Source organism: Taurulus bubalis (assembly GCF_910589615.1).
Source record: "Taurulus bubalis genome assembly, chromosome: 8".
Classification (NCBI taxonomy): Eukaryota; Metazoa; Chordata; class Actinopteri; order Perciformes; family Cottidae; genus Taurulus; species Taurulus bubalis.
In genome coordinates this window covers 28,252,501-28,275,227 of record NC_136596.1, presented here as the reverse complement: position 1 = coordinate 28,275,227, position 22,727 = coordinate 28,252,501, and the positions used below count along the sequence as shown (strand labels likewise).

At 42.1% G+C, this 22,727-nt stretch overlaps 1 protein-coding gene across 1 annotated transcript; it reads right to left on the bottom strand.

Annotated features, from left to right (window-relative positions):
* Positions 1–5,222: 5,222 nt before the first annotated feature.
* Positions 5,223–9,674, bottom strand: ccn1l2 (cellular communication network factor 1, like 2; the record flags this gene model as incomplete). The annotated part of the gene is made up of 5 exons (XM_079222984.1): positions 5,223–5,516; positions 6,631–6,833; positions 7,583–7,945; positions 8,993–9,206; positions 9,606–9,674. The coding sequence occupies 5 exons, from the start codon at positions 9,672–9,674 to the stop codon at positions 5,223–5,225; spliced, it is 1,143 nt and encodes a 380-aa protein (XP_079079110.1).
* Positions 9,675–22,727: the final 13,053 nt, after the last annotated feature.

The following is a 22,727-nucleotide window of genomic DNA, read 5'->3' as shown; positions in this document are numbered from 1 at the left end:
AACATAACTCACATACTTAACAATCAAATGTTAGCATTCTAACGCACTGAATGATATCTGCACCAGCATATTTGCATGTTCAATGAGTCGCTATCATGGATATAGACTTACGTTTTAACACATTGCGGCAATTCTGTATAGTTCTACTTTGACTGGGGTCAATGGCATACCATTAGTAAGACACATCGACAAGATGGCATTACGTGGTGAGAAACTGATCCCAGTAGATGCAGCAGTAGTATCAGGAGCAGCAACAGTAGTAATAGTAGCAGTAACACAATGACAGTAGTAGGTTTAGGAAAGCAGTCATGTGAATCGGTGTTGACGTCACAGTGTTTGCTCGACTGTGAATCCTCAGCCTGAACCGGACCCCTTGTAGAAATGTTGACCTGAGGTCCATAAAAGTTGTTGGCTGTGACACTCCTAAAAATGGATGCGTCATGTTCCACACATTTGTTTTCAGCACGACAAGCCAATAACAAGTCATGTGCATGACGTAGGTGACTGTCCCGCATTGTGTTGAAGAGGAACCACTTCAACACATCCTTTTTCAGAGAGCATGCCGGGTCCTCTGCTGTCAGTGTGGCAGCCAACTTCTACCACTCCCCGAGGCCCCGGTGATTTCATCATATTTCCTGTTCCTCTGTCAAGGCCATGCTGAAAGTCACATCTCTCTGTGAGGCTGGACAACACCTGTAACTTCCAGTCTGGGTTCCCAGCCTATACAAAGCGCTGGGGGGGCATCACAGTCCGCAGACCACCAAGACAATCACTTTTATGAAGTTCCTTCACTGTCGTCCTTCTATTTTAGGGTCTATTTTTCTCTTTCTTGAGAGAAAGCACCTTATCACCACCTAATCATCCTTAATATCAATAACCATAAATTTACAATTTGGCATATGTAAACAAAACCAACAGCCAATGTCCTACAACTTTAAAACTAACATGTTGTCAAAATGAGAAAAACAACAACTTCAGTCCCCGAGGAGCAACGTTAGCATTGGTGACGGACGGTTGCATCCATCCCATTACCCAACCACGTCCTAAAAATGTATTTAGGACGATCCCAGCTGACATTGGGTGATCCCAGGGCTCATATAGAGACAGACATTCACACCGACGGGCAGTTTGGAGTCTAATTAACCTGAGCTGCATGTCTTTGGACTGTGGGAAGAACCCGGAGAACGTCCCACGGGGAGAACGTGCAAACTCCACACAGAAGGACCGCCTGGGACCGGCCCCTCTTGCTGTGAGGTGACAGCGCTTATGATTGTGTTTAGCAATAATAACTATTCTGTGGGCGCACATGGTGGAGGCTGTATTACATAGAGAGGAACTGATACCAAACTAATTTATTATTACTGTAAACTTCCTGGAAAAGGTAATGTCTTGTTTAAGCTTTGAGAAAACGATTGTCGTCTTAGTTCAAATTCAAGTCTAGTGTGAGTCTTTTACTCATTGCACTTTGATAGACAGACAGATGAGGAGCAACAGAAATATGTTCCTAATATCTTCCTCCCTCTGATTCTCAAAGTGCTTTTAATTTCACTGAACTGCCACGATGACCCTGAAACAGATGAGCAGTCAGACGTCGTCATGGGACACCGGCTTTCGTGCACAACAACTCAGTTGGAAGGATCATTTCCTTGAATTTACACCAACCAAACAGTTCAAGCAGACAAACATTGTCATCAAGGCTGATGTTGAGCTAAATGGGAACCGTTGGCGCCATCGATGACGACAGCAGACGGTAAGGACGTCTCCATGGTGATATGGTATGTCATGTGTGCTTTTTGGTTGCTGCCAATCGGTTGGCCGGTGAAAGAATTCAACCTTGTTTGAAGGAAGAGGACGCACAAAGGGATACTTATATTTGATCAGTTGAATTTATGATAGATAGGAAAACGTGCCAATACAACTGACTGTTCAGCCCAAGTTAGAACACCCGCGTCCTGAGGAACACAATCATATTAAAGTGCTCCTACAGGAAGTATATTTTTGTCCCTGGAAACTATGGACTCTGTGTGAGAGAATGGGAGCTCAATATGTTGTAATGCCACCATTGTAGGGGGCTGCACAGCATTAAAACATAATGAACTATCTAGTGTAGTTTTGTTTACTTGCACAAACACTCAAACATGCAATAACTGTGAGCTGCAGAGCTTGAGTCTGCATATAATGAATACAATATATATATCATCAGATTATCAGATTACCATGACATTAGCATCAGATATTCATAGTCCCCTGACACATAATCCTAACCTTACTTCTACTTCTACTGAAGAAGTATCAAAATGTAATGCGCACATTGATTGACACCTTCACACTTGGAGAATGAACCCGTTCCATGTGTAGGAGCCACCAAACGTTAAGTATGGTTCCACCACACTTAATACCTCAGGTGCAGCTGTAACTGGAGTCTGGAGAGTCGGTAGAGATGAGGCCCGCTGCATTAGTACTGACTTGGGCAGTCAGGAGCGTTCCTCCCTCCTTTCAGAAGGAAGCAGAGGCCAGGGTGAGGAATGTAGTGGTCCATCGTCATGTTTGTGCTCCAGAGCCAGCCGGAGCATTGTGTCAGGCCACGAGGGCTGAAGAACGCAGAGCTGGAAATGTGTGCAGACGTCTGAGAAGCTCTACGGTAGAAGACAGACTAATGAATAAAGGGTTAAGGGTTCCATTGTTAGAACAAAGGCCTGAAAAAGACGTGAGGGTCATGGTTGCCCAACCGAGGATGTTGGTGTAAACAAGCCAGAAATATGTCTGTTGAATAAAACATTTTCTTTAGGGTATTGAACAGTATAAAACTCACCAGTACATCCACTGTGTAACTCAGCAGGTAAAAAACTGCAACTGTATTTTTGGTTGATAAACAACAGCCATTTCCAGAGGAGACAAACATGCATTATCAGGCTATTGGTGTCACAACTGGATGATGCCGTTATTGACATTATTATTATTGCCTTCTCAGAATCATTCTAATGTGTTCCTTTTCGTTGTGTTTGCTAAAGCGCTGCAGGTTCCTGCTGAAGGGCTGCTTTGACTCTTAAGATCCTTCTCCACCTAAAGTGTTTGAGTGTGAAAGGTGTCCTGCCTTTTAAGCAACTCTAAGATTACAATTTGGAAAGCGCCCACAGCATGGGGGCTACTGAGAGGTAAAAGAATAATTGTGGTTAATTTTTGTTGCGATATTGGTCGTCTCACAGCTTTGTTCCAAACACCTTTGTGGGATGTATCCATATGACTTTGGTTATGCTCTGACCTTTCCTTTAGCGCCATCATCAACATAAGAAACCACACATTCCCCACCATAGCAGAGCACACGATGTGGAATCAGAAATCAAAAAGATGGACCACTGCTAAATGGTTCCTCCCTTTGGTACAGCTGGCTTTTGCAGTGTGATGAAACCCTTTGCCTGTGTGTAGATGCTATAGATTTCACCTTGTGAGTCATCATGACAACAGACCAACCACAGAGGAGTTTATACTTCTTTCTGTCTGTGGACAGATTTTGTCAAGGTGACAGCGTCACAATGTTGAAACTGCATTCACCAAACCTCCCAGGTGTGTAGTTGAGGTCCAGATGAAGGCTGAGTTGGAAGCTGGGTGTGGTGTGAGCGGGGTAGGGAGCAGGAAGAGGCTTTAAGTCCATGACAGCATTTAGTGTTGGGCCTGGTTCCAGCAAGATGGTTCAAGTAGCCTTTGGTTAGAGAAGCTTGTAAACAAGTAGAAGTCTCATAGTTATAGTGTAGAGCAGTTAACCTGACACCAGATGGTTCATGAACAGAATCTGAGAAGCCATCATTGGAAACTGCAAAAGGGCCGGCACTTTAAATAAACTTTTACCAAAGCAGTCAGTAGAAGAGTGAAAACATCTTTTACATGGAGAGAAGCCTTCAGTGCGTCCTCTCTATTTCTGAAAAAACGGATTCTACTGCAGCATCTATGCTAACGGATGCTACTGCAGCATCTATGCTAATGGATTCTACTGCAGCATCTATGCTAACTGATGCTACTGCAGCATCTATGCTAACGGATTCTACTGCAGCATCTATGCTAACGGATTATACTGCAGCATCTATGCTAACTGATGCTACTGCAGCATCTATGCTAACGGATTCTACTGCAGCATCTATGCTAACTGATGCTACTGCAGCATCTATGCTAACGTATTCTACTGCATCATCTATGCTAACGAATGCTACTGCAGCATCTATGCTAACCTCTTCAGGGGCCGCCATCGTTGTTTAGAATGAACAGCTGCTGCTTTGTGTGGTTCCACACACACACACACACACACACACACACACACACACACACACACACACACACACACACACACACCTAAGTGGCTCCTCACAGGATGCTGATTGGTCACAAACACACTCCATAGATGTATTATTGTATTAACCCCCAAAAAACAAGATGTATTACAAGTTGATACATTTTTATTTGATGCGCATGAAATTACAGACCAAAACATTCTATGAACACAAGTTTTAAATACATAGCATCATTTCACTCCTCAAAATACAACATTGTATGTACACTGTGAAGGACACACACACAACAATAAAATATATAATCACACCCCGAAAAATGAGGTGATCCTAGTATTTACCACTCCACAACTAAGAGTGAAGTCCATATACACTATATTCTTTGATCAATATACTGTAGTAGCATAATAAACACATTCTCTGTAAACTCTCACTGGTGAAAGTTTCTCATCCTTCACACACACACACACACATACACACACACACACACACACACACACACACACACACACACACACACACACACACACACTCAATGACACAGTCAGTACAGGTGCATCACAAAGGACAGGTAATAAAGAACACTTAGCCCCTATAGTAACTAATGAATACGTCATCTAGTTCTTCCTCATTATTTAAAATGCATGTCCCTAATTTCCATCACTTGTCATAAAAAGCTTCATTCTGTGTGACGGTCACATGGCTCCCTGTGGAGAGGACACAACATTACAGTTCAATAAAAGAAGTTTCAGTAAAAGCACAGCAGCACGCTGCAGAGCGCCGTCCTCAGTGCGGCCCTGAAACACTGGTGTGGACAGACTGGTGTGATTGTAGCAGGACGCTTAAAGTGCAAGCGAGGGTATTGCCTAGTTAGGGAGGGGTCACCCTGCTGACAGGCAGGGCGGTGCAGAGTCTTGCCCCGGCGTGCCAGGAGAGCCCGCCTCAGCGCCTGAAGGTGTGGATGTCATTGTGGAGGCTGACTGAGGGCCCGCTGTGTGTACGGCAGCTTGTGTTGCAGCTGCAGCGCTGGATCCACATGACTTTCCTGTAGAAGCCCTCTCCGTCGGGGCAGTGGAAGCGCAGCATCACGGTGCGGGAGAGGGAGGGCGTGCAGCAGCGGTCGTCGGTGCAAGTCCCACAGGTACGAGGGCGGTACCGCTGCGGGGTCCAGCATCCGGCGAAGGTGATGCTGACCGGTTCCTGGGGGCGGACAGTCCGCTGACACTTCTTCCCCTTCTGCGTGACAGAGAGAGAGCCATCATTACAATGACATCAATAAGTCACCTCAGGCTAGATCCTTCATACACTTCACATACACTGCACATACCTTTCCTTTTTTTACTTTCTTTATTGTTTCGTTTCCTAAATTATTACGTTTTTTTTTTATATATTGAGTATTTTGCATTTCTGATATTTGTTTTGTGATATTTTGTGATATTTTTAAGTTGTATTACATTTTTTCTAATATTTTGAATTTTTATTGAATTTTTTGTGTCTTATTTTTTGTGTCTCATATGTAAGTTGCTTGCTTCTGCGACAAGCGAATTTCCCCTCTGGGATAAATAAAGTATACATCTATCTATCTATCTATCTATCTAAACTATTATTGAATCTTCATCGAGGAACAATGCCGTATTTATTGATTAAATTATTTGTTTTCCAAACTACGTGAAAATCCCAGGTACTCAGAGGACAGTAGGCTGTAATCATCTCAAAGCCAGCTCATTACCAGTATGGAGCGTTCAGAGAAATGAGGGAGAAAAGAGAGACAAGTTCGTAATATTACCCACTAATATATGATGTTTATCTCCAATATTATTTCCTTTCTTAGCAGGTGTACCGTGAAATGCAGGTTATAAGGCACACCCTTTAACAGGGCTCTCAAGTTTTTAAGACAGGTAAGAGTGACATACTCCCCCCCCCCCCCATCCCCCCGCAGGGACCAGCTCTAGTTAGCGCTAGTTAGCGCTGCTAGTTAGCGAGCTGGCACTGTCTCTATGTTTGTTCTTGTTCTCACAGCTGTGGTGGAGGTGTCACAGGCTAATCCACCAGGACGTTATGGACATTGTAGCTTCTGCTACTACATCACTAGCTAGCTCACGCTACTAGTTCATGAGCTAGCGCTGTGGCGGTGGTGGGAGGCTAGCTTGCATTGCTACCTTGCATTGCCATCTCGCAAGCTTGCGCTGACCTGTAGCGCAGACCGGTTTTCCATTGCGCCTCTTTGGGTGAGCATGGTGGCAAATTAGCCCCACCGATATTTAAGCCGCACGTGTCAAAGTTGAGAAAAAAAAAAGAAAAAAAGTAGCGGCCTTTAACTCAAATTGTACGGTATTTGTTTGTTTAGTACCTTGCTAGCTACAGAAAGCTGCAGCTCACATTGCTGGATCTGGCATAGTCTGGTTTCTCTGAGCAGCCGACAGTCTGCGTTGTCGCTGCTCACTCGACTTGAGATGCCCATCCCACACGAGGTGGAGCACTCGGTCCACTCGGTGGTTTGTGGGAAACAGCTAGATTTGAGTAACACCTCAGACATGGGGAAGGACACCATCTCTGTCGGGAAAAACAAAGACGACGAGTCATTATCAAACAATGTATCCCAGCAAACGAAAAGCATCCATCCATATAATCATGATCTTTGGATTAGAGTAATGGGACTCCATTAATGGAAGAAGATGTCAGCCATTTGAGCACGATATCTCAACCACAGGACACATTAGCTGTGGGCGTCTATAGGCCGATGACACTGTATTGTCAATATCAGGTCTTCACTTCAACAAAATAAATATCTGATGTGTGGTTGCCATTGTATTAACTGAGCACATTCATGCTCCCCTGAGGCTAAACCATTTACTGTAGCGCCACCCTCAGGATACAATATCAGCTTTGCTCACAAGATGACAAATATAGCGATTCAAATTTTCACATTCACGCTATATTGTATATTTTTATATTTTTAAATCTCAGAATAAGAAACATATTTTGGTTAAATATATATATTTTCATATATTCTTTATTAAGCGGTGCCTAAAGATCTCTGACTGGAGTATGACATGTACTAGTCGTGACCTGCTTTATCACAGAATTACACCAAATGTCAAGTTATTGTTTTGTGAAGTCAGGACTATCTCTCTGAAACCGGTTCAAGATGGATTCCAAAGCAGTTTTTCATTTGCAGTTTTTGGATTTGTTTCATTATTAATAGCAATAGGAACACGTTGTGTTTGACTCTGCACACCGACAATGATAAATCTCCTTCGGGCCACATGCAGAGTTGGCGGCAGGCCTCAGTAGGAGCTCACCTCTGGGCGCGGCCCCTCCGACGGTGGCTGGGAGCCGAGGGTGCGGCGGGGCCTGCAGCAGGGCGCTGATGTGGTTGGGTAGGGACCGGCCGTCCGGCAGGGAGGTGTGCGCCGGCTCGTCTGGCTCCTCGCTGATGTGGTTGTCGTCGTCACACACCCACTCGTCGCAGCAGCCGCCCTCGGGCCGGGCCAGCCGGGGCCGCGAGCAACGGCGGCCGGGCAGCGGCAGCTGGCGCGGGCAGAGCGGCATGCAGCCCACCACCCGGTCCATGCAGGTGCACTGGTGCTGGCAGCTGGGCTGGAAGTCCTCGCCGTGCTGGTACACCCGGCCGCCAAACTCACACGGCAAACCCTGGGCCTCAGCTGTCACACACACACACACACACACACACACACACACACACACACACACACACACACACACACACACACACACACACACACAAAAGGAAACACAGCTGTGAAGGGAGACCTTTGAACTTCATAGGACACAGTGGAAAACCTGTGTTTAAGCACAATCACAAATACATCATAGTCAGCATCAAACTGCACAAATAATGTTACTTTCTTTAAAAGCACGAAGCTATTGTTAGGCCTCTGCTCGAAAGTTGCATACCCAAACTACAAAGGGTGTATCTCTGCAACCACTAGGGCTATTTGAATACTTTTGGTGTTATAATAAACAAGTATAATGTGAGATGTTGTTCAGATGTGCTAAATAAGAGTAAATGAACATGACACACAGCAAAAAATTTAAGTTTTCAGGTCCACCTAGAAAAAAAGCACTTTCGGGATGATTATTTATTTGAAATGATGTATTCGTAAGGTCTACACTTCTCTCAAATCAAAACACAATATGTGAACATTATCTCTGCAAAGTTTGACATTAATAGATTTTCTTGTGATTCATGTATATATTTTGCAATAAATAAATAAATGCCCATAAGTGGGCCTATGGTGTTTAAAGGTTTCTATAATCAAAAACAATGTGAACATTTGTGCAACAGAGGCAGACATGTCCTTTCTGTCAGCTCCTACAAGCCAATCTCGACAACTCTGGATCCTAAACGTCCCATGATGCAACTTCATACCACCTTTTATTTGACCCTTCTTGGCTGGAAAATGCAAAAATCTTTAAAACTCTACACTTCCAGTTTATGACACAAATTGTATTCTCCAAAACCACCCTGATGACAGTGCTGCTTTACAGCAATAGCACCAGTGAATTGCCTTGTTCATTATAGGTGACCCTTTGGGCCGGTGGACCTTTAAAGTGAATGAATGTTGTGACTCCCCATGATGTGAGCTGGAAGAAAAGTCAGAAAAAGATAAAGACAATGTTTGCTGCTGTGTTCTCCGCTCTCTGTGTGGACATAGCGTTGAAAGCAGTGTTTTACTGAAGTAACCCACCTCGACACAGTCCTCTGTGCGGGTCCCCTCCGGCCCCCAGGTGGCAGCGCAGCCCCTTGATGTGGTCGCAGGGCTCTGTGGCGCTGCAGTCCTGGTTGAATTGCCGGGCGCACACTTTACAGCAGCCACAGCGGTCGCTCACCCAGCTGACGCCCGGCGGGCACGGCTGGGGCGACGGGGTGCAGGAGCACTCAGCCGGGCAAGCACTGTCCTCCTGGGGACCGGGGTCAGAGGTCAGAGGTCAGGGGTCAGGGGTCAGGGTGGGACGGGTGAGATGGTGAACATGTACAAGCTAAAGAATAAGATCATCTGTGGCGCAGAATGCGTTAAAACAAAGACCTCCAAATGAGTCAAATTCATAAATTTCCTTTACTGATGTAATATAATTAAAGTCTACTCAGTGATTCACAGCTGATTTTATTCACACAAAATTAAGTCAAATGTAATTAATAATGAATAAACATTTCTTGAATTCAGCTCAATGTAATTCAAAACAGTACATCCTCTTTTTTATTATGTAAAGGTTACTATTATTTATTTAGCAGATATTAATGAATGCAAACCCCAGTTTTTACAGTGTAATGTTGCGTATAATGAAGTGAGAGCAACTCACCATCACTGCAGCGCTGCCCAGCACAAACAGGGTGGAAATGATCTGCTGCAGAGTAGCAGGGATCAGCATCCTGGTAATAAACAGATAAAAAGTATATTCCAAAGGAATAAAGATTGTAAGTAAGACGTTTTAGATGGACCGTCCTGAGTCCCTGAGGAAAGAGGTCTGGTTGTCGGTTGCAGGATCAAAACGGATCCACAGTTCAGAGTCTGTGAACAGAGGAACCCGTCTGCTCTCTGACAGTGACTTGTTGTGAGCTCACTCTGCTTCATGGAGAGGTCTCCCTGTGGGGGCCGTTCTTATAGACTCACAGGCCCCGCCCCCTCCGCCTTGTCATCGCCTCTCAAGACGGCTGCAGCGCGGCCGGAGGAGGCGGCGTGAAATACGGACAGAAACAGCTTCAAGTGACTGCGTGGTTGTGGACGTGTGACCTCAGGAAGAGATGCTAAGGTGTCCGGATGTAAATAAGAGCGACTGGAATATCAACCAAACCATGACTCACATATACGGAGCTTCGGGCCTCAAGGGTCATTTTAAGACACGGCAAGAAAAGCAAAGGAAAGGATTGGGGGAATGGAAACCTGAGAGGGGAATCCCACTCCATCATGGTCGAGTGAAGTGGAGAAAACCCCTGTGAATAAGTCTCCCTGCAGCTGCTCTGTCCTCGCTGCTCAGGACATCCTGTGTTCTCTCCATCGCTTTCCGATCGGGCCTCGATCCAGGAAACACAGGCCTGTCCTCGGGTTCCCAGGAGCGGGAGGAAAACCTCCTCATTCCCATTGTCACCCCAGAGCACGGAAAAAGTGTTTTGCTGGAGAGCAGGAAGGTGCTGCATTAACGCTTGCTCACACAGGCATGAGGGACATGTCATGTGATCGTTTGATAAAGCAGGTCTCCCTTTGCTGCCTGGAAAACACAAGTATGCATTTCATAAGTATGCATCTCACAAGTATGCATTTCATAAGTATGCATTTCACAAGTATGCGTTTCATATGTATGCATCTCATAAGTATGCATTTCCTAAGTATGCATTTCACAAGTATTTCATAAGTATGCATCTCACAAGTATGCATTTCATAAGTATGCATCTCATAAGTATGCATTTCACAAGTATTTCATAAGTATGCATTTCATAAGTATGCATTTCACAAGTATTTCATAAGTATGCATCTCATAAGTATGCATTTCATAAGTATGCATCTCATAAGGATGCATTTCCTAAGTATGCATTTCACAAGTATTTCATAAGTATGCATCTCACAAGTATGCATTTCATAAGTATGCATCTCATAAGTATGCATTTCACAAGTATTTCATAAGTATGCATTTCATAAGTATGCATTTCACAAGTATTTCATAAGTATGCATCTCATAAGTATGCATTTCATAAGTATGCATCTCATAAGGATGCATTTCCTAAGTATGCATTTCACAAGTATTTCATAAGTATGCATCTCACAAGTATGCATTTCATAAGTATGCATCTCATAAGTATGCATTTCACAAGTATTTCATAAGTATGCATTTCATAAGTATGCATTTCACAAGTATTTCATAAGTATGCATTTCATAAGTATGCATCTCATAAGTATGCATTTCACAAGTATGCATCTCATAAGTATGCATTTCACAAGTATTTCATAAGTATGCATTTCATAAGTATGCATTTCACAAGTATTTCATAAGTATGCATCTCATAAGTATGCATTTCATAAGTATGCATCTCATAAGTATGCATTTCACAAGTATTTCATAAGTATGCATTTCATAAGTATGCATTTCACAAGTATTTCATAAGTATGCATCTCATAAGTATGCATTTCATAAGTATGCATCTCATAAGGATGCATTTCCTAAGTATGCATTTCACAAGTATTTCATAAGTATGCATCTCACAAGTATGCATTTCATAAGTATGCATCTCATAAGTATGCATTTCACAAGTATTTCATAAGTATGCATTTCATAAGTATGCATTTCACAAGTATTTCATAAGTATGCATTTCATAAGTATGCATTTCACAAGTATGCTTTTCACAAGTATTTCATAAGTATGCATTTCATAAGTATGCATTTCACAAGTATTTCATAAGTATGCATTTCATAAGTATGCATTTCACAAGTATTTCATAAGTATGCATTTCATATGTATGTATTTCATAAGTATGCATTTCATAAGTATGCATCTCATAAGTATGCATTTCACAAGTATTTCATAAGTATGCATTTCATAAGTATGCATTTCACAAGTATGCTTTTCACAAGTATTTCATAAGTATGCATTTCATAAGTATGCATTTCACAAGTATTTCATAAGTATGCATTTCATAAGTATGCATTTCATAAGTATGCATCTCATAAGTATGCATTTCACAAGTATGCATCTCATAAGTATGCATTTCATAAGTATGCATCTCATAAGGATGCATTTCCTAAGTATGCATTTCACAAGTATTTCATAAGTATGCATCTCACAAGTATGCATTTCATAAGTATGCATCTCATAAGTATGCATTTCACAAGTATTTCATAAGTATGCATTTCATAAGTATGCATTTCACAAGTATTTCATAAGTATGCATTTCATAAGTATGCATCTCATAAGTATGCATTTCACAAGTATGCATCTCATAAGTATGCATTTCACAAGTATTTCATAAGTATGCATTTCATAAGTATGCATTTCACAAGTATTTCATAAGTATGCATCTCATAAGTATGCATTTCATAAGTATGCATCTCATAAGTATGCATTTCACAAGTATTTCATAAGTATGCATTTCATAAGTATGCATTTCACAAGTATTTCATAAGTATGCATCTCATAAGTATGCATTTCATAAGTATGCATCTCATAAGGATGCATTTCCTAAGTATGCATTTCACAAGTATTTCATAAGTATGCATCTCACAAGTATGCATTTCATAAGTATGCATCTCATAAGTATGCATTTCACAAGTATTTCATAAGTATGCATTTCATAAGTATGCATTTCACAAGTATTTCATAAGTATGCATTTCATAAGTATGCATTTCACAAGTATGCTTTTCACAAGTATTTCATAAGTATGCATTTCATAAGTATGCATTTCACAAGTATTTCATAAGTATGCATTTCATAAGTATGCATTTCACAAGTATTTCATAAGTATGCATTTCATATGTATGTATTTCATAAGTATGCATTTCATAAGTATGCATCTCATAAGTATGCATTTCACAAGTATTTCATAAGTATGCATTTCATAAGTATGCATTTCACAAGTATGCTTTTCACAAGTATTTCATAAGTATGCATTTCATAAGTATGCATTTCACAAGTATTTCATAAGTATGCATTTCATAAGTATGCATTTCATAAGTATGCATCTCATAAGTATGCATTTCACAAGTATGCATCTCATAAGTATGCATTTCACAAGTATTTCATAAGTATGCATTTCATAAGTATGCATTTCACAAGTATTTCATAAGTATGCATCTCATAAGTATGCATTTCACAAGTATTTCATAAGTATGCATTTCATATGTATGTATTTCATAAGTATGCATTTCACAAGTATGTATTTCACAAGTATGTATTTCATAAGTATGCATTTCATAAGTATCTCATAAGTATGTATTTCATAAGTATGCATTTCATAAGTATCTCATAAGTATGTATTTCATAAGTATGCATTTCATAAGTATCTCATAAGTATGCATTTCATAAGTATGCATTTCATAAGTATGCATTTTACAAGTATGCATCTCATAAGTATCTCATAAGTATGCATTTCATAAGTATGCATTTCATAAGTATGCATTTTACAAGTATGCATCTCATAAGTATCTCATAAGTATGCATTTCATAAGTATGCATTTCATAAGTATGCATTTTACAAGTATGCATCTCATAAGTATTTCATAAGTATGCATCTCATAAGTATGCATTTCATTAGTATTTCATAAGTATGCATCTCATAAGTATGCATTTCATAAGCATTTCATAAGCATTTCATAAGTATGCATCCCATAATGTCAGGAGAACGACCGGCTGTGCTTTCTGCGACCCGGAGGACCTGAACCTGTCTGGAGCAGGGAGACGTACCATTTATTTAATCACATGTTGTGTATCAATATTATAATATCACATCCATCATTTAAAAACATGTAGGAAATATTGGTTTTGAATGTCGACTTGAATATGCAATTTCACATCATTTTAGACCCAATATTATCACTGTAGGCCTAGATCTACACACAAAACCTCAGTCATTATTTTACTACATGTCACCACCTTCATTGGAATATTTCATTATTCTGTAAATCTACATTTATATTCTCTAAATTATCTTTCATTAGAGGATATTTGATCCCAAATGACAAACAGTATAATAATTTCACAAAAAGGACGTAGGAGAACATTGTTTTAATGTTCATATGGCTTGTAAGGCTCATAAGGCCCTGAGCAAAAACACTGGTGCTGCACGTCTGATTATGAATCTTTATTGATTATGAATCACCCACAAAGCCTGATGTGGAGGGACCGTGAGGATTGTTGAGTATTGTTGAGAACAGAGTTGGTCTGAGTCACACATCATGGACTCACCTGCTGGGAGGTCAAAGGTGTGCTCTGCCGCACCCGTAACCACGCCCACCAGTGATGTCACAGAGTCCTGACACGCCCCTACACATCTACGTCAGTGAGTGGAGGTAAAAGTATTAACACACGTTCATTTGCTGTTAAGTTCTTCTTTAAACCTGCACATATTTTTTGGTACCCTTCGTGGCAGTAAAACACTGACATATTATCACTTTTTATGAAGTACACAGTATTTAGCATTAGTAAAGCATGAATAAACACTGAATTCATCATTTATAAGTCCTTAATACTTCATTTACAAATGGGAAATCAATCATTTATAAAGTATGAAAACACATGCTTATTAATCAAGCATAAAACATGTATAACTGTGTTTATGAATTGCATACTAATGAGTTACTAATGAGTGTTCATGTTGGAATAATGCTTTATAAATGATGAATTCATTGTGTATTCATGCTTTACTAATGCTAAATACTGTACTTATTATAAAGTGCTACCACTTTTGAAATAGATTTGGAGAATGTTTTCCTTTAAGGCCACAAACCAGAACGTTTAGAAACTATTATCAACATCAAAACATGTGTAATAGCTTTGTATTTGAATACATAATGTGAAGGCCAGATAGTTCAGAAGCATTGCCACACTAAAGAGTCACAAGTAGAGATGAAGCCGGACCTCAGACCCACAGCACGCCCAGAAAACCTCATCAAACCCGCCTTTGGCCTTCAGGTTGACCGTTGGTGCAACACACACAGCTCACTTCCTGAGAGCAGGTGTTGCACCGCTGCTGTTCCTGCAGCGACAACACGACCTCCAACCACACGCAGCCAGACGCCCGGCCGGGCCGCTGGAGAGGGTGAGGTGTGGGAGGGAGCACCTTTTGGGCAGGAGTCTGGATTCCTAGGATTCCTGGCCCACAAAGGCAGGATGTGTGTGCCGGCCACGCTGCGCCGGACACTGATGGAGGCCGGAGGAGGAGGGAGCCTCGGCGGGCGGAGGGGTTGCCAGTTTGGCAGCCTCCTGCCTGGCCACGCGCCAACCATTGTGTGTCAGCCAGGCAAACATTTCCAAAACACACGGAGGTCAGGAGTCGGCGGCGGCGATTCATCACGCAGCCCGCGGCAATCTGACACCATCAACCAGTCGGTCCGATAAACACGTTTCATAAAAACACAAACAAGGTCACTCGTTTCTGCATTGGGTCCGTCCCCATCGACGGGACCAGACTCTTCCTTGAAATGTAATAACAGTAATGGAAAATCCTGCTGAACAACTCAGATTCACACGTTCATCGCGATCCAAAGGATGAACAAGAAGCGCTCGGCATGCAGGAAGAGAGGCCGGTGCTTTAGAGGTGAGCAGCCAGAGCAACACCGGAGAAGGTTTCGTCCGGTTGAAGGAGCTGAAGGAAGTTTAGCAGATCTTTTCCGCAGCCCCGAGATGCTTTTCTCATGAAATACCTCATCATTCACTGATCATAAAGTGACTGCACTTTCAAGATGGTGTCATGGCCAAGAAGTGTCTTAAGAAGCCTGGCATTAAGTCTTATTGTGTTTATTATTCATACCAAACACTAAATATACCGTTTCACTAAGTGACTCTGAGAGAGCTGGCCCCACTGTGTTGGTCCAGATATGATGAACAGCTTCTGCACTGCGCCATTTTGTAATCTTACTTACGTTTTTGAGAGGAAGTGACAGTAATGTAACGTAATTACTCTGCCTGTCAGACAGTGTGTGTGTGTGTGTGTGTGTGTGTGTGTGTGTGTGTGTGTGTGTGTGTGTGTGTGTGTGTGTGTGTGTGTGTGTGTGAAACCTGCCCCTTCACCCGTTACATAGCTGCCACATTCCTCATGCTGGTGTCCTTAGAAAGCTCCGGGTTACTCAGCCGTCATCCCTCATCCCTTCAACCACACACTGACCACCAGCAGAGCATTAACCAGTGGCGGCCACTAGAGGGCCACGAGGCCCCATCCACCCACCTAATAATAGTATTTATAATATTATTAATTATAAAAATATAATAATATTAATCAATTATACAAATGGTCAATATGTGTGTTTTTGAGCTATGGAATATACCCAGTAAAATTTGTAAAATATGATATCTGCGCCAAATATGTGCTTTTCCTGCTTGTCCATTCTGCTAGTGCACGTCTCTGCTGCTAGTGCACGTATCTACTGCTAGTGCATGTCTCTGCTGCTGGTGCACGTCTCTACTGCTAGTGCACATCTCTGCTGCTAGTGCACGTCTCTGCTGCTAGTGCACGTCTCTACTGCTAGTGCACGTCTCTGCTGCTAGTGCACGTCTCTACTGCTAGTGCACGTCTCTGCTGCTAGTGCACGTCTCTTTGCTAGTGCACGTCTCTGCTGCTGGTGCACGTCTCTCTGCTAGTGCACGTCTCTACTGCTAGTGCACGTCTCTGCTGCTAGTGCACGTCTCTCTGCTAGTGCACGTCTCTGCTGCTAGTGCACGTTGTGGGGCCAGATCCATTTGGCCCAAGGAAGACGGGTCTAATAAGCAGTTTAGCCAATCACTGGTTAAAGATATAAATGAGTGAATTATAATTGAACCAATCAGCGCCCTAAAAAGGACTTCCGGAGGGCTATTCTCCTCTCGCCCCAGGCTGTGCGTTCCCGTCTCTCCTTCTCTTCAGGGCAGAGGAGGCGTCACCCATGATAACATGCTGCTCTTCACAGAAAACCAAACGCCAACTCGGTATAATCTTTCCTCCAACACCCGTTTGAGAGAAGACCTTTGGTGGAGAAACTACAGGTGAAACACCTGGTCCCAGATCAGCCTGACCTCACCACAAGACAACAGACCGGGTGAAAGGAGCAGCTTGAGCTTCTGTGCAGACGGCTAAGCTACAACAGCACGGTTTGGCTAAACTCGCTGCTGGACGCAATATATATATGTGATATGACATGATATATATATATATATATGTATATATATATATATATATATATATATATACATATATACATATATATGTATATATGTATATGTATATATATATATATATATATTATAATATACTGAATTGTATTAATAAGATGTCCTTATTATGTCAAAGTGTTGGAATACATGTTAAATATTGAACTGCAAAGTAGTAATGCGTGATGCCTTTTTGAATCATACTGGGATTAAATGGCCCTATAAAAAAAATGTACACCAGCCGCCACTGATATTACAAATCATAGATGAGTGTGAGCAGATTATGTCATGAGCTGTGGTGTCATCAGCCTCTGATGTAGAGTTCAGCTTCCGTCACCTTGGACCTTTTCAATAGCCATCGCTGATACTCTTTTCTTTTTTCACATGACAGTTTCACACTGAATTTGAGACTGAATTTGTCCACTATCTTCTGTCGGCATTTGACAAGTTGGAGGTGAGACCGGTTTCATCTCCTATCTGACCAGCAGGACCTTGGAGACCCCTCCTCCTCTTGTGTGGCGTTCCCCCAGGGTCTATTCTGGGCCCCCTCTTGTGTACTTGCTACACCGAGGGTAAATCGTGTGCAGACATGACATTGTTTTTCATTGCTGTGTGAATGACATGCAGCTTTTATCTCCTTTATAATGTCCTTCCTCCATTTTTTATTAAGATGGATGTCCAAACATGTCCAGCAGTTAAATGACTCTAAAATCAAACATTATTATAATGACCTCTTCTGACCCTTCAGCCCGAGCAGTAATGTTTGAAAGTGGAAGATGGATACTTCAAATATAAGCTAAAAAGCATCCATTTGGAGGAATTTGTTCCAAAGTACTATTCCCATAATCCCGAACACGCTCCTGGGATGAAGAGTCCACGATGAAGGCCGGTCCTGCGTCTGTTGTCACATTGTAGCATCATACAGCATATATGGTCATTATTATTAATGTCACATTGTAACATAATACAGCATATATGGTCATTATTATTAATGTCACATTGTAGCATCATACAGCATATATGGTCATTATTATTAATGTCACATTGTAACATAATACAGCATATATGGTCATTATTATTAATGTCACATTGTAGCATAATACAGCATATATGGTCATTATTATTAATGTCACATTGTAGCATAGTACAGCATATATGGTCATTATTATTAATGTCACATTGTAGCATAATACAGCATATATGGTAATTATTATTAATGTCACATTGTAGCATAGTACAGCATATATGGTCATTATTATTAATGTCATATTGTAGCATAATACAGCATATATGGTCATTATTATTAATGTCACATTGTAGCATAATACAGCATATATGGTCATTATTATTAATGTCACATTGTAACATAATACAGCATATATGATCATTATTATTAATGTCACATTGTAACATAATACAGCATATATGGTCATTATTATTAATGTCACATTGTAGCATAATACAGCATATATGGTCATTATTATTAATGTCACATTGTAGCATAATACAGCATATATGGTAATTATTATTAATGTCACATTGTAGCATAATACAGCATATATGGTAATTATTGCGCTCCCTACTGGCATGGAAGAGTAATTCATTACTAGACCAGCCACTATATTGCAGCTCAGACGCTCAACAATGGAACATTATTTGCGGCAACTAAATAATATTTTTTTGGACCGATTAAGTGAAATTGGACATTTTTTTCGCACGGCCCACCTGACGATCTCTCACGGCTCACTAGTTGAAAACCACTGGTTTACACGGTCTTCTTCTCTTGGTGATGGGAACCACCACCCCGGTCTGCCAGTCCATGCCACTGTTCCCGACCCCCATGCGACACTGAAAAGGCGTGTCAGCCAAGACAGCCCAACAATGTCCAGCGCTTTCAGCATCTCAGGGCGGATCTCATCCCCCCGGCGCCACCAAAGAGCTTTTTGACTACCTTAGTGACCTCTGCCAGGGATATGGGTGCAACCACCCCAAAGTCTTCTGGCGCTGCCCCCTCTCCGGGTGCCATGTTGGCCGGGTTTAGGAGTTCCTCAAAGTGCTCTTTCCACCGCCCGACGATGTCCCCGGTCCGGGTCAGCAGTCCCCCCCCCCCCCCCTTCCCCGCTGAGAACAGCCTGGGGTAGGCCCTGCTTTCCCTTCCTGAGCCATCAGATGGTTTGCCAGAACTTCCTTGAGGCCAACCGAAAGTCCTTCTCCATGGCCTCCCCGAACTCCTCCCATGCCCGAGTTTTAGCATCCGCGACCATCGCAGCTGCAGCCCTTCTGGCCTCCCGGCACCTGCTTCAGGAGACCCCTGGGCCAGCCAGGCCCGAAAGGCCTCCTTCTTCAGTTCTGAAGAAGGAGAATGTTCTTCCAACTCCAAAAGCCAACATCTCTGCTGAGATGAGACTGAACCAATCAGTAAAGTTAGGGGACAAAAAGGGTCTGTATAGCTGACGGGAACGTTATGCATTGTTATTGTGAAAGTATTGATGGAGCAGCTTCAAGAAAACTGAGTTGGTGAGGTAACTTACACGATGCTTATGGTAGCTAGTGAAACTGCGGAACCGGATGCCTGCTTTATGGATCGTGGTTATCTGGATCATGGACCATGCCGACTACTCATATACCGTCATATTCATGTAATGTGCTGTAACTCCGTTACGTTATTCATTCTGGTCACATGACATCTATTGCTTCTGAACATCCAATCAGAGGGATCCTCCTCTGTTGCTCTCCCTCAGGTTTCTTCCCCTTTTTCCCTGTGAAAGGGTTTTTAGTATCTTTATTGGGGGAGTTTTTCCTGATCCGATGTGAGGTCCCGGGACAGGATGTTATGTTACAGACTGTAAAGCCCTCTGAGGATAATTTTGTAATTTGTGATTTTGGGCTATATAAAATAAACTGAATTGAATTAGTGTGTGTGGAGTTTAGAATCCAACATTGGAGGACAATGTGTACAGTGACTTATTTATTTTTAACTGATGGCTAAAGGCCTAAAACTGAGGTCATCTGAGTTTTGCAAATAAAAATGTGTTCAATGGGGCGAGTTACCCTCTATAATATAATAACATCCCACTGGACGAAAATGAAGACACAGAAAGACACGACAGAGAAAGGAAAACAGAGTTCTGAGACACAGAACCAAGGAGGTGTTTGTATGAAGATACAAAAGGAAACACAACCAGCGTGAGGTGAGGTGACCGAGCAGAGAGCCGTCAACAAGATGCCGCCTGTCTCTCCGGCCAATCTGAGGTTCCTTAAGCGACACACTGCATATTTAGTATTCAAGAATAAACAAACTGCTATTTCAAAGAGACTTTAGTGTGGGAGCTGGCGGGACAGAGCGCGTCCTGTTAGCGGACAGGGAGCGGTGGCACCGCTACACAGCGCTGCCTGTGATGCAGAGCGGGAATGTTATCACAGCCAGGCCGTAAACAGAAAACGTTCCAGGGCTCCCCTGCAGGAACTGGGACACAAACACATAAAGCTCACTGAGTCGGAGGCTGCTGGAAAAGCAATATACAGTAAATGGAAATGAAGTCACTCCTGCATTGACAGCACAGAAGGGATTGTATGTGTGAGGAAGAAACTCCACCTTGATGTAGCTCACGGTAACATTTGGCGCCTTCGGCAAACTAGCAGCATCGTTAGTTTGCTGCGCTGATGCGCTAATGCTCTGTGCTACTGGAGGCTAAAATTAGAAAGGAGTGTTTGTGCTGATCGGCAGCTGGGATTCACAGAACTCTTTGGTGTGTTTCAAGGTTTCTTGAATCATTTTTCTCAGACAACATGCATGGAAATCTCAACAAAGAAAGTCCCATAAGAAACACATGAGTGTCACCAGAGAGCTTCATCACGCAGCAGAAGAGGACTCTGGGTATTTAAAGCACTGAATCAGATGTACACACCACTTCTTCTGTTAGTGGGAAGTCCCAGACATTTAAACCTCTTAAAAACTGTGGAGCCCATATCGGCTCTGTGGCAGATATTGCTATAAAAACTGTATAATTCACTTCTTCATTTACTCATGACCAGTAACATATAGACTGATATTTACACATCTGAACACACAACTCACATTATACTCTTTTATTATAACAGCATTATTCAAATAGCCCTAGTGGTTGCAGAGATAAACCTTTTTTAGTTTGGGTATGACATTTTTGAGCCGAGGCCTAAAAAGAGATGTTTTTTTAAAGCTTCACCTCTTGATGTCACGTGACTTGTTAGGTTTGCATAAGTCATTGCAGCTACCTTACTACCACACAGGACATTACTATTTGACAACCAAAAACTCAAATTACACTCACTGACAACGTAATGTATTTTCCTGCTATGGTATGGTTAGGGTCAGGAACATCCTGGTTATGGTTTATGAGCATTACTTTATAAAACCCTGTTTAAAGCCCCATGGAGCTGCTACCTACTGGTTCATTCACCAACCTGGTGCCAGTGTGAGATGCAATAGAGCCGTCCTGTGTGCGTTTGGAGACGTTGGTAAGAAATAAACCAGTTTCACCGTCTGGCTTCATCTCGCCATGACTTGAGTTAATGCTCGCTGTAGGAGCTGTGTATTGAATATTATATATATATATATATATATATATATATATATATATATATATATATATATATATATATATATATATATATATATATTCACAAGTACTATTGTTTAATTAACCTGTGAATTTAAATAACCTGGAGTTCTAAAAGGAGTAGGCGGGTACAGGACCAGCATGCACCTGGAGTTCTTAAAGGAGTAGGCGGGTACAGGACCAGCATGCACCTAGAGTTCTTAAAGGAGTAGGCGGGTACAGGACCAGCATGCACCTGGAGTTCTTAAAGGAGTAGGAGGGTACAGGATGCACCTGGGGTACTTAAAGGAGTAGGCGGGTACAGGACCAGCATGCACCTGGGGTACTTAAAGGAGTAGGCGGGTACAGGACCAGCATGCACCTGGGGTACTTAAAGGAGTAGGCGGGTACAGGACCAGCATGCACTTGGGGTACTTAAAGGAGTAGGCAGGTAAATATAAATATTAGAAAAATGGTGCATCAGTGGCTTTTTGATTTTTATTTATTTTCTTTGATTTATGTTTATTTTCTTTCATTCACGGGACAAATGGCCACTACACTCGCTAATAATTTAATGTAGGCTAGATGACCAGATACGATGCAGTGCATCTATAAAGTATTCAGGGGGAAGCGATATGACCTCTACAGATAAGACCTCTACAGATATGACCTCTACCGATAAGACCTCTACAGATATGAACCGATAAGACCTGTACCGATAAGACCTCTACCAATATGAACTGATAAGACCTCTACAGATATGAACCGATAAGACTTCTACCGATATGAACCGATAAGACCTCTACCGATATGAACCGATAAGACCTCTACAGATATGAACCGATAAGACCTGTACCGATAAGACCTCTACCAATATGAACTGATAAGACCTCTACAGATATGAACCGATAAGACTTCTACCGATAAGTCCTATACCGATATGAACCGATAAGACCTCTACCGATATGAACTGATAAGACCTCTACCGATATGAACCGATAAGACCTATACCGATA